The sequence below is a fragment of the Folsomia candida genome, unplaced genomic scaffold (assembly GCF_002217175.1).
Source record: "Folsomia candida strain VU population unplaced genomic scaffold, ASM221717v1 Fcan01_Sc005, whole genome shotgun sequence".
In the NCBI taxonomy this organism is placed as follows: domain Eukaryota; kingdom Metazoa; phylum Arthropoda; class Collembola; order Entomobryomorpha; family Isotomidae; genus Folsomia; species Folsomia candida.
In genome coordinates, this window is record NW_019091197.1 from 5,634,725 (window position 1) to 5,648,427 (window position 13,703).

The 13,703-nt window shown below is 36.7% G+C and overlaps 1 protein-coding gene and 1 long non-coding RNA gene across 3 annotated transcripts in view; one reads left to right on the forward strand and one right to left on the reverse strand.

Moving 5' to 3' along the window:
- LOC110850149 overlaps positions 1 to 13,703 on the forward strand; it is a 31,599-nt gene that overhangs the window by 3,367 nt on the left and 14,529 nt on the right. The window contains exons 3-6 of one of the 2 annotated variants that reach the window (XM_035852294.1): positions 8,868 to 8,892; positions 10,308 to 10,544; positions 10,988 to 11,158; positions 11,479 to 11,729. In XM_035852294.1, the coding sequence (XP_035708187.1) occupies positions 8,868 to 8,892; positions 10,308 to 10,544; positions 10,988 to 11,158; positions 11,479 to 11,729 (684 nt within the window). Of the gene's footprint in view, positions 1 to 8,867; positions 8,893 to 9,554; positions 10,545 to 10,987; positions 11,159 to 11,478; positions 11,730 to 13,703 lie in introns of those variants that run through there. The other variant, XM_022097630.2, reaches the window with a different exon arrangement.
- On the reverse strand, positions 2,191 to 2,583 carry LOC118435838. Its single transcript, XR_004835030.1, has 3 exons — positions 2,446 to 2,583; positions 2,274 to 2,356; positions 2,191 to 2,212 (listed from the first exon to the last, which is right to left on the reverse strand). It is a non-coding gene; the product is annotated as an uncharacterized LOC118435838 (long non-coding RNA).

Genomic DNA, 13,703 nt, shown 5'->3' on the forward strand with positions numbered 1-13,703 from the left:
CAAATTGATCTTCCTTCAGCAAAAGCTTTTGTCTACGATATCCTGATTTTATTTCATCAAACGATTTAAGTAGGCTAATTGTCTGTGAATAAAATTTCTCAAATTCATTTGGGCAGAAAGGTTTCCCTAATTTGAGAATAATATTGAAGATATCATTCATTGAATATCTAAGTTCTCTCACAACGTAATCTACTGTAGAATTTGTTACACCTGTAGCAAGTAAAGAGGAACAAAGGTTAGACAACAATTCAGTAATTAATTTAATTCCTAGATCCACTGACATATTTTCCAGAGCAGAAGGGCATTGCTCTGCTTTATCGGCGTCAAAAGTTTTAGATATCCCCTCAATATTTTCTACGCTTACAGTATAATCAGATTTTGACTGGGAAATATTTTGCAAACTATTGCACTGATAAATTAAATTAACTACTGAATTATCATGAGATTTGATATGACGCAAGAATCCACTCCATGAGCTTAGCCCGGCACAACATGTTTGAAAAGGACAATTAATTATTTTAAAATTTACATGACTATAAGAATGAATATACTTCACGTGACTTATTAGCTCATCGCTACCTATGACCAACCTCAAACATTCCGGACAGTTAAACATTTTTTTGCGGTTGATTGATTCCCCGGTTGAGCTGGTTGAAGACTTGCTTAACTTTCATGGGGAGATTTGGTTCTTCAGGGTCCAACTTAAAGATGTACACTTGAATAAACTTCCACAATCCCCGCAAGCTCACGTCATATTCAGTTCCAAATACATAGTGCGATTTGAACAAGGAATCGATGGCTTCGGTGGAGTTCCTTGCGGCAAGTGGAAGGAGTAGGCGGTCACAGATAATAAAAAAAATTGTCCAAGCTGTTTTTGTCACTTCCGAGACATAGGAGATTTGGCTGTTTTACATCCCCTTTCCACGTGTCCAAAATATATTGCAGCGGCGTGCCTTCCTGCAAGAGAAAATGTGCAATAAGAAAATACAGATTTATGAAAATAACAAAATGTATGACATAACTGATTATTGCCTTGTAATAAGTTACGAGTCTTGTTTTGGCATCCTCAATATTGCACCGGTTCCCCTTTGCCTTTCCCTGTGCGGTAGGGGGAATTAAATGAAGCAGCATAAACAGAGCCCCGATTGCTTCATCCCATTCGCCTGAATAAAATTAATTTAATCAATTTACACAATTTTAATTAATATTATGTAATCATGAATTTATTTTGTACCGCAATTTTCAGTAAGAAATTTTAAGAGAGCCGGAGATTTGTTAATATACTTTGCCTCCTGGAGGATTTGTTTCGTCCAAATTTGCCACGAATTCAGAAAATTATTCTCCTCTTCCGGGTACAACTGTGAGAATTCGAAGTTAATCTAAGAAAAAAATGTCAGTATATTTGATTAGTTGAGTTGGTTTAAAAATTAGTTTTATGTATTATAAATATCACCATTAAATTCCATTCCTGAAATTTCCTATATAACCTTAAAATGGATGGGTCACTCGTCCGTCTCAAATAGTTGCGATGAGAAAATGTTTCGAGGGTCAGGCGTTTCAATTCGCCTTCGTCCTTCAGAGTGGTGGAATTTAATTGGGCAATCAAATCCACATTTTCATCGCTGGATTCCTCGAGGCTTGGCTTAGGAAATTTCGGCTTTGGTCCAGTATTCGACGTTGGCTGAACGCGTTTGGGTGGCTTGGTCCCCTTTAAATTTCGATGAATTGACCGTAGGCGTGATTGGATCAGTCCGGACCGGTTTATCTCGTCATAAAGTATGTCCTATGAAAAAAGTTAACATTAAGTTTGTAAATTAAAAAAATGTATAATTTTCCCATACAATTCCATTCTCTGAGGCCGAATATTTCCAACAAGGGATTATGGAAATTATTCCGAGTGCAAGTAATTTTTGATCAGCAGTAGACGGCGACTCACTGAAATTTAATGAAGAAACTACATGTAATATGTGTAATAAGAGCAGCCTGATGAGCCTTATGCATACATATATAAACGACTATCTAATGTTAAAGAACATATTGTAATTAACCTAGTAATGCCTTAAAATTTGCCTAACCCTTTCAGTTCAATTAACTTTGCGACAAAGGACTTAATCAGAACGGAAGAAGTTGCGCTGTCGACAAATCCTTTATCGTTGCAATCGCGGACCAATCGGTTTAGCTCGAGGTCATTTTGCACCATAGACTCCAAGATCTAAGAAAAACTTATATAAAATAGTACTTAATTTATTGAAACTTATAATCGCATTCTTTACCTGGGTAAATTGGGGACTTTGTGGCACTGCTTTAATAGGTGACAGCACTGGCAATGAATTCCCGTGTTTAGTTGAGTTTTCAGCTGGAAATGTAGAAAGTTTTTAAGGCCAAGGATCTAATTAAGGCTATAGGTAAATATGTAGCTGCAGAAAAATTAAAGATGACAATTACAATATACTAATGATGAGCTCGGCGCAAATGAATAATCCAAGGACAATTCAGCTTGCTCCTCCCCTTTGATGATGAACTCTATATTAGGGGTGGCCGGCTGTTCCAATAAAATTGGGAAGACTTGTTCATCAATCTCGGCTCCCTCGTGATCTTGAAGACTGATCTCGGCGTCAGGTCCAATATCGAATTTTATTTTCACTGAAACGAATAAATTTAGTGTAAAAATGCACGGAGTAAAATAATTTTAACCTTATACATAAATTAATATAATATTAACCTGTTATATACCTGATTCAATAAATTGATAATAGTCCCCACTACAAACAATTAATTTTTTTCCCCGCAGTGAATTAGAGACACGGGTCAATTTATCCATTTTTGTTAATCTTTTTTGTCAAGAAAGAAAATAATAACGGCCAAACCGAACCGTGCGTTGCGAAGAAAGACTGACACAATCCAGTGTTGATTTAGAATTTTAGCTCCCGCGTTAACATTGGGCTGTGCCCATTCTTTACCGGATTTTTACTCGGTCTCACCATTGAAGAAACATCGCTGTTACTTGTACGGTGTCAGCACATATTTTTTTTCAGTGTCATTTTTCAACAACATTCTGACACCATTTAATGGATTTGACGTTGACACCGACGGTTGGTGTCAACGAAATCTGGAGTTTTGTTACCAAGTTGCTAAGAGTGTATACACGAACTTATGTACATTCATTTTCACGGTTTATTTTTAATTAAAGGCACTAATGGATCACAATAAGAAGCTGTTGCATCAATCCACGAAGTTTAAGTTACCTCTATCTATTTAAGTTCATCTATCTTCTATCGTTTACTTCTATCTCATATTCACCAATTTATGACTTGATGTCACGTGTCACTTAATGTCACTAAATCTCAAGTGACAACAACCGGTTATTGTCGCTTAATGTCAGTCACTTAATGTCACTTGTCAATGTCACCCGAAACCTTGGTTGCCGATGAATTATGACCGAGTTGAGAATGGGTTAGCCTTAAGGGTACTAAAGAAATAATCACCAACTTGTGCAAACTTGATTTTAAGCATTTTGTTTATTCGTCTCCCAGATAAATTTGGGATGGCATTGTACAAATTTAGATAAATATGAAAATTTAAAATTGATAATTATTAGATCAGCGCGCAATTATTAGATCCCAAAAAATAATTACTTTAATTTTATATTAAAATATTGGGGGTATTGAGTATTCCTTAATGTCGACAAAATACGTTACTAAAAAAATAAGCGCACAAGCTTCGTAAATACGGAGCTTACTCACGTCAACTTTCGCAAATTGAACATAACTTGTCAGATTTCGAAAAACCTGTGGGATTTTTTTTCGCAAATTTACCCATCATCTGGGCATGTTTTTATTTCCTAAATTTTTTTCGCAAACTGATCATCATAATCACGAGCGAGAAAAATTATAGAAATTCATCGAAACAATGTCAAACTAGATATTTTTAAAGATTTGCAAGACTTTCCAAGACAAATTTTGCGAATCCCATCGCCACACGACTTTTTGTAGCTACGCAAATTTGCTAATTGAATTGTGCTTATGAATACGACGTTGGCGTGAATACCCCCATTGTAGAGCGATTTTTGACAACAAAATGTTACGGCGCATATAAAATCTCCTAACCGTCGTAACTTATTAAGTTAACTTATTAAGACAGGTTAGCAAACATGGTCTACCTTTTTTACTAGCCCCCACTGTCTCAACCCCCACATAATTTGCAAATCAGTGCACCACACACAAAACCTGGACGGATACAGAAATAAGTGCGAGGACCAGTTACTCAGCCAGTGTAAAGTATGTTGACCAGTCGACTGGACTAATATGGCTGTTGCTTGACCGAAAGTAAAATGCAGCAGAGCTTGTTATGATCGGATTCATGATTTTTTTTCGTATCCTTACTATTCTTCATAGCGTAACGTCGTAATTTATTATACGCTAATAAATATATAATAAATTACGACGTTACGCTATGAAGAATAGTAAGGATACGAAAAAAAATAATGAATCCGATCATAACAAGCTCTGCTGCATTTTACTTTTGGTCAAGCAACAGCCATATTAGTCCAGTCGACTGGTCAACATACTTTACACTGGCTGAGTAACTGGTCCTCGCACTTATTTCTCTATCCGTCCAAGTTTTGTGTGTGGTGCACTGATTTGCAAATTATGTGGCCCACATAATGTGGGGGTTGAGACAGTGTGCTCTAGTAAAAAAAGGTAGATCATGTTTGCTAACCTGCCTTTTTGCACTGCAAAAATACGTGCCGTATTCCCTTGTTGATAATAATGGAATGGATTAGTCAATATACCAAAATCCAACAAACAAAAACTCATTTACGAGAATATCACCCAATATAAAATTTGAAATATTTTGAAATTCTGTTCAGGTAACTAAAAAAATGGTCAGAATTTTTTCAAGAACCTCAAAATTGCTGTAGATTTTGAAAATTCGCAAAACTCTGGAAATTTTGTTTGCTAATGATTAAAGGACAATAAGTCCAACAGGAAGCAAAGGGTTAAAGAAGCATTCAAAAACCCAGAAGGCATGAAAAAGTGCTTTGGCTATTTGCCATTTGGAACACACCGGGTTGATCTTAGGTCTAATCAATAATACAGATGCAGTAACTATTTAATACTAATCCTAAGTAGTCTGCCTTGTTTATTCTCATTCACAATTTTCACAATCAGCGAGATTAGCATATTTTAGTCAAGCGTATACCTTACACAAAAATTATTATATCCAGGTACACGTGCATTAGTTTCCTATAGATTATTTTCGACTTTTTTGCCCGTTTTCTTCGTTGTACATCAACCATCACATAAATTAGTAATTTTTGTCGACCAAAAAAAGTCGTCCTCTTTCTGCGTGACACAGTACTCCACCCACAGTTAATTGAAGAATGAATGCATTTGCCGAAAACAACGGGCGGTTTAAATATTTATCAGGTACACGCGCCAAATTAACCTTTTAAGGGGTAAGGAGGACAAAAGTCGTTTTATAAGAAATTTTTTAATTCACAAGGAAGACAAAAGTAAAGTCATCCTGAAAACTCAAGTAGTAATTACTCCTGTAGTCGTTCCTGGAAACTAATTGGTTAGCACCATTTTCACACTGCTGCGTAAAATCTGCCCTCCTTCTGGCAGATTTTAACTAAAACTGAATGTTAATTTTTACAAAATTTTGACATTTCTCAGTACAATTCAATGCCCACCCTGCCACATCCATTGACCTCGAGGTGTTTGATTTTAGTGAAATGTGATCAAAATGCTCCATGCACTTGGCCACATTTCGATCAAATTACATGTACTGAAGCTTGTTTTAAGACGCGGATACAACGTAAATTCGTTACAAATACGTCATACCAGGGCCCGCGCTTGCCAAAAATCTAACCGGGGCAAAAAAATTTGGCGCCCCTAGCCGCTCGCGCCTTCGGCGCTCGCAGGGTACGCTTTCCTCGGCCTAAAAAGGGCATAGACTAAATTGGGCGACATAAACACTGTTCTACGCCGCATATTTGACGCGGATGCAGCTTCATAATCTACAAGGTAGTACCACAGCAAGGTTTTGGTTGCAGAGATGTTCAAAACATACGGTTTGAAAATATAAAATAACAGAAATACTTTACATGCTTTGAAGTTCAAAGCCCATCAAAAAATGCTTGCATTATTTGTTGGCAAAACACAAAATACAAATACAGTGTGGGTATTAATGTAATTCAAAGTCGTTGCTTCGCACCACATCTTCGCAAACTTTTCGGTGCGTGCGAAAGGACTTATTTTGCATGAAAATATATAAACTGAATATGAGAGCAGACCTGAAAATTTCACTTGACTACGAGTTTGTGAGAAATAGTTCAAGCGCGATAATAGATTCCATTTTGCTTCGCATATTTCGTAAAATAATAAAGGAATCTGATTGGTTGTCCATCGCAACTCTTGGCAAACATTGCAAACTTGCGAAGATATGTTGGGAAGCGATGTTTACGACATTTGCGAAGTTGTGAATACCCATAGTATTTAAAAAATATTTTTGGAAATCCAAAATACATTCTAGGCGTATGGATTTACTAGCCTAATAACTCAAAAAGTCAAATTATAAAATACACTATTTCGATTATGTACACAGAAAGCATTAGTTAGCGTAATTTATATCTTTGAAAAGTAATGCAATTATTTTGGTTGCTCCGTTCACGTGATAAATTTAAGAGTGGGCACATATTGAAAGTGTCAACCTTCCCGATTTTTTCAACCAGTTAAAAATTAATTCTGGATTTATAAAGTATAAAAATTGGAAAATTTAATCAGATTCCTAAAGCTGAAAACGGAATTTGATTATCTTTTTTTTAAAAAAAAGAGAGCACAAAATTCAGAGGGTGTTTAAAATTCGCCACTCGTTCCAAAAAGTGTTTTTCGAATAGGAAAAAGCTCATGATCACTTCATTTTTCGAGGTCGAAAATTGGTCGTATAGTTGACATATCTGAGGATCGGAGAAATTCAAACTATAAAATTTCGCTGGTCGACTTGTCTGTTAGGGGACCAAAACTCTAACAAGAATCGGGGAAAAACCCATAGAGAAACCTCCAGATATTCTTGGGAGGTGGAGCCAAAAAATTAAAATTCCGAAATGTTATCCTCAACACATCAAAGCCAGGAACATAGGCTTGAAAGCATACGAAACTAAAACGGCACCAAAAAGGTCAAAAACATTGAGCCTAAAAAATTGTCAAGAAATTGTTGATAAAGTGTAAAAAGTTGATTTCGTCGAGAAAAAGAAACGCTCCAAACGCACGTAAATGTCGATCAATTAAATGGTTTTGGGCATTAATTGAGACACAATTACATGACATGTGGTGGTATAAGATGCCCGGTTACCGTCATAGATGTAGAAAAAGTGTCTGGCGAAGCGCTCATGAGAGGCGTGCGACAAAGTCTTCGCTCCACTGGCATGCAAGGTGTACTTGGACCACTTAAAGATTTCAGAACTTCCGTATGCTTATCGTTAGTATTGCAGAAAAGTTTCATTACATTTGATTCGTTAGTTCAGTTTTACAGATCTAACCGTCTTGACACTTACAATCATACCTGTTCACATTCATTCAGTAAAGTGAGTAATGAATAATGAATAATGAATGAGTGTGAATTATTCAAAATCATATGAATTGTGAATGAATAAATATGCTTCTTTCATTTATTCAATGAATAATGAATGAATGAATACAATTTTGAATTGAATAACGGGATGAGTGAATGTACTAAACCAATAATGAATAAATTTCTAACTAATTTACATCATTCTGAAGAGAATGAGTATCTGCTGGCTGATATTTCTCATTCATTCATTATTATTGTGGTAGAAATTTTCATGTATTATGTGCAGCATTACATTCCGGGGACCCTTCTGGCTGATTTCTTTATTATCCTTTGAATTTATCTTAAATTTGCAGTTTTAGTTGGCACGCATATGAATAATTACTTATATGTATGAATATCATATATTTCATGCTGCTGAATTACCAAATGATTTAAGCAAATATTGTGCATGATAAACGTCAATTTGGTAATTTTCGAATAAATTAATGAATATTTGAATGAAGGAATGAAGGAATGAGTATTATTTGAATGAATGTTGCCCGTACTACATTTGAATGAATGAAGATTTGAATGAATAATTTCTCGTTGAACACGTATGCTTACAATATGTGACCACTCTTTACAATTACAAATTATGAATTCCATTTTTTGGACAAATTTAATTTAAATCAGTAATTGTAATCAGTGCTTAGATTGGTACAAAGCAAATTCACCGGGGCAGTTAGAAAAAGTGGGGAAACAAAGTTAGGAAACTTTTGGTGAAACCCGCTTTAAAAAATATTGACCACCGGTGCGCCAAACATCGCAGACTTGGTTATTTCTCGAATAGAAAAATTTACCTAGAAGAGCTAGAGTTAGAACTTGAAAAATACAATTCGACGGCAGAATTGCGAAAGATCTACCGTCGGTCTCAGAAATATTAGCTCATCGAACCTTGAGAGCCTTATCCAAATCAATTTGTTTCTGTCTTATCAGCTTCAGGTTCAAATTATCATTAATATACATAAACTGGTAAAGTCAAATTAAATATGCCATAAATACCTTTACTTTAACTTTATATTTAATATCTAACTATAATATTTAAGTTTATTTAGCACTGGAAAATTCAATTATATCTAGTGTAAACCCGGGCGCCAACCGGCGCCCCCTGGAATCTGGCGCCCCGGGCAATTGCCCCGCTTGCCCTCCCCAAAATCGGGGCCTGCGTCATACATACTTAAATAATTATTCATACTCATAAACAAATTATCCCAAAAATGCTAATGATATGTCTTTTATTTCGTATTATTCAGTCACTTTCCAGACCTGCAAACCACAGTAAGTTTGATATTTCAGTTTTCGTCTTGACCATTGTTAGTTTACCTTTGCCCAAAAATTCAAATTTATTTTTGCCACGTATTGCCCCATCCCACACTTTCCTAGCCGACATGTTCACTAAACTTAACTTAATGAATATAGGTACGAAATAGTATTACTATTACTATTAGTATATTACAATAGTATTACTATTTAGTAATATAATAAATATAAATATATAACAAATATAGCCAAAGTTCCACTTTGGCTTCCTCCTGTGCATCACGTATCTCTTTCTCGCTCTGCATCTGGATCCTCTTCCATCTGGGTCGCTGGTGTGTCATGGCTAGTCAAGTGTATCGCAGGCCTTATTGCCAAGTGAGCTTCGTCCACTCACACACCCCATATGCGAGCCTGGTGATCCCCCTTCCACACCCGTCCCAGCAACGACAAGCTGAGCCATCAGGCGAAGACGGATTCGCCGGACCAAGTGCACAGGAGGATCAACACCATGGAGGAACTCTCCCAGGTGGGTTTTTGCTTGGTATATCGGGGTTAACCGTGGGGAGTGGTCGGCGGAAGAATGAGGGGGGTCGTGCATTGCGGAGGGCAGCATAGTTGGGTCTACGGGGGTCCCATGATCTGTACGGGTTGTGATCGGGGAAGGGGTAAGTGGGGGGTCTTAGGCCCCGGCTACGGCTTCCAGCTACGGCAGTGGCCCGCGGTCCGTGGACACTCCCCGCCCAACAACCTTCCACTGTCTTCTCCCGCCTGCAGACGCCATCCTCGTTTGGATACCAACACCACCCCACGGAATCCGTCTATGTGTCACTGCCATTCATTCTCCTACCTGGGTTATGGTAATGGGCCGAATGGTGTATTGGACTATCTTCCCAATACACCATTGTATTGGGAAGATACAATGGTGTATCTTCCCAACCATTGTAGAGGTTTTTACATGTAGAGGTTTTTCTAGACCGTCATCGGTTTTCCCTCATCACATTTTATCATTTGATAATTAGCCTGTCATGTACTTGTAATGGTGTGCCGTTAGCCTGTATGGGGATGCCGGGTGCTACTTTATGGATAATACCGACAACTAAGGACATACTTTTAGAAATTGGTTGACTTGTATATTTAGAGTGAAATCATGCTTTTTGTGAAATGAATGAAGGATGATTTTAAGAGCTAACGCTACATCAATCTTGAATAAATACCTAGCTAATTAAAAAAACTACCTAATAAATACAACCTTACAAGTTTGTAATGCGTAGCGAACATGCGCCAGGAAAATGTGAGATGGGGCTGGCTGAGATTGAACAGGGCAAAAATAAGTTTTTATTATCTAGGGGATAAAGATAAAATTCGTTTAAATTCAGTGATTTCCATCAGTTATTCCTTTCTCATTTTTAATTTCAATCGTCTTCCGGCTCCAGTGAGTCCGTTAGACGTGGGCCATGTGTTGGTCGTCAGCGGGAAATGCGTCTGTCCACATGGATTTGGTCTGTGGGAGCAGAACGCCACTTGCATTCCATGTCCATTGGAAGAAGTCAATGAGCGAGTAACTACTCCAGATGGGGGAATGATTATAGACAATCTAGGAAAATGTATTTGTCCAATCGACCACAAATATATTCTCAGGAACGGTTATTGTCAACCAATCTGTGTAGTTGGTAAGTATGTGCAAAAAACGTTGTCCTTATAATTTCAAAATTTCTATTGAACTACCGTAAATACTCTATTTATAGCCGGGTCTGCAGGCTTCATACGCCGGGATATATTTTTATACACACTGTAGATAAGATCAAAAGCAAAATTGTCACTAATAAACCCATTGTGTAAAATTTACTCCAGGTTCAGCAAAAATCCTTCAAATTTGGATAAATTTGACTTGTGTTTGTGGAAATTCTGCTCAAAATTAAGTAAATTTTAATCAAAGTTATTTAGAGTGCACCAAGACCTTGTACATGCATATTTCATATAAAGAAATTAATTTCGAGCAGCAAATACAGCATGTAATCGTTCATAAGATTTATCAATTTTGGCCTTCAGACCCGGCTATAAATAGAGTATCAACGGTGGAAAAGTGTATTTTCTTTATTATATCCAAAAATAGATGATGATTGTCCAGACGATAAGTTCTGTTACGCAAAGAATAGCACGTGTATCACTCCGTGCTTAATGGATGTGTGTCCCACAACCGCGCACTGTACAGCTATCCGGCACGCCGCTATTTGTCGATGTCCAGAGGGAACGAAAGGATATCCTACACCAGACGAGGGCTGCGGTTAGTATGCAATGTTTTAACCTTTTGACACGTGACAATTTTATTTTTTGAAGAAATGGTTTTATGATTCGGGTCGAAGATAAAATTCGTCTTGAAAAACGGTGGTTAATGTATGAGAGGAACAAAATTGTCCTTTCAAGAAGGTCATTGATTTCCTCCATTTTAAAATCTGTTTTCCATGTTAAATCGTAACATTTATTTCAGAAAATTTGGGAATTCTACGACTACTAATTAATCACACTCCTGAGGGGTTAATACATAATTTTCGAATAAAAAATTACTCCTGACTTAATGTGTCTCCTTTCTGAAAATATTTCCAGTTAGACCAACGCTACCTCGTCTCGATTTCCCGTCACCAAATATGAGGGTTAACTGTTTAGCGGATGGAGTTCAAGTCGACATCGATATTCACAAAACGGAACCATACGCAACATTCGGAGAGTTCAATGGTTTCCTATATGTCGAGGGATTTTCGGAGGATCCTAACTGTCGAAAATCTGACCCCCCTTTGGACGACAGGCCGGTAGATTTCAAGGTCAAGTTTGGCACATGTGGAACGAAACTTAAGGACGTACGTCATTTTTTTCGTTTTGTGATAGCTCCTAAATTATTGACTCCTCATCAAAATACTCAAAATCAACATTTTTAATCAGTTCGCGGGTCTTAAATTAAGACTCTTAATTTTAGAAAATTCGTCACCATTATAGTATCAACAACATAATACAATTCGTGGGTTCGATTTCTGCTTCGGTCCCGGCAAACGGAAATTCTCCCGTCCCGGAAAAATTGAACCCCTTAAAAAAAAAGGTCCGCCGGTACGATACGATTTTATCTACACACAATTTTACCTATACAGCACATGGACCAGTGCTAGATGCATAGCTCTCTATAAGAATGCTTACAGATTTCGCCCAAATAAGTGTCAGTCGTACACAAATATGATCAATGCGGAACTTGTAGCAGAAATTATCTGATAATGCTTAGTTTTTTAGTAATATTTGCATCCAAAGAGAAAACGTGACAAATTTTACGCTTTCTGAATTTACGTCATGTTTTTGCATCGTCGGACGCAAATATGTCTACAAAACCTCAGCATTGGCAGATCGTCTCTTTTTTCGTATGAATTTACATCTATTTATATGTTATTTCATAATTCAGCACAAATCGTATATGCGAAAACGCAATTGCATACCTGTGAAATTTTTGTAAAAAATGCTACGTTTCTCTACACTCCATCTGCGGTTCTCACATTCTATGCAAAATGTCTCATTAATTCATTAATTTTAACCAAAATCAACTGTAATTAGCTTTTGCTAAATTTGTGAACCCTTTTAAAAAGGGCCTTTTTACATTTCAAAATTGGATTCAATTAACTTCGTATCAGTGACAAATCATTTTAAAAAATAGGTACAGAATAGTTCTTTCGCGTTGCTTGTTTTTGTTGGTAAATTATGGCTTGCAACAAGGTGTGGTTTTTTTGTCACTAATGCCTTTAAAAACATTCAAAGGAAAGAAATTAAGTAAAACGATCCGATCAACCATGGTTTCTCACTGAAAACAAGGAGATTGAATCCGTTTTAGACATTAAAAAGGGTTCAAAAACTATTAAAAGCTCCAACTGAGGAATTAGCTGAGAATTTGGTTGAGAAATTAATCAATCAGTTTTGCACAGAATGTGAAATTCGATGAAGGTGAAGGTGAGAGTCGTAGAAAGAAGTGCAGGAGAAAACCGGAAAGTCCAGATGTGACACATAGTTTTGCAAGGTGCAGAGGCGAATTTTTTGCCAACTTAAAACCTTAGTATTAATAATAAGGTAGAAAATTCCGAGCTCAAGTGCCATACTTATTGTTGCATATGCGTACTTACTTACTGAGGGTCGCCTTTCTATCTGTGAACGAGTTTGACCTTTAATATCTTTGGCGTTATTTGTAATTTCAACTTTCAACAAAAAATGTCAACCTTTGTGACGGAAAAAATTCATGTTTAACATTTTGACAACTTTATCTCATAATTTTTTCGATGTGGTATGCGAAGGGATTGGAATTTTTTGTTGAGTTTTGAGTTATTTCTGAAAGCTAGATGCACGTCAAGAATTTTGATTCCACGTTCATCAAATTTTGTTATAGGTATTTTTCTAGAGATTAAAAAATATAACACACTGCAAAATTTAAGTGGTTTTCGAACAGAATTTTTCGTGACTCTTTTTTCCGATATCCATATTTCTGGCGGTATTGACACTAGCGACTTAAAATTTTAAACCAACAATTTCGACGACATTATCTACCAGCCATCAAAATTTCAAGTTGAAATTACAAATAACGCCAAAGATATTAAAGGTAAAACTCGTTCACAGATAGAAATTCGACCCTCAGCAATTTGTAAGTAATGTAAGAAGATCAATGGGAAACATGTCTGGCAGTTGCTATAGTATTCTCCAAGAATAAATAGATCCGAATATACCTGTGACACGTACCTTTTAAGGACGAACTACACGCATAATTGTTTAGGTAGTATTTTATTTTCCGTTGAGAACGAAATGCACAC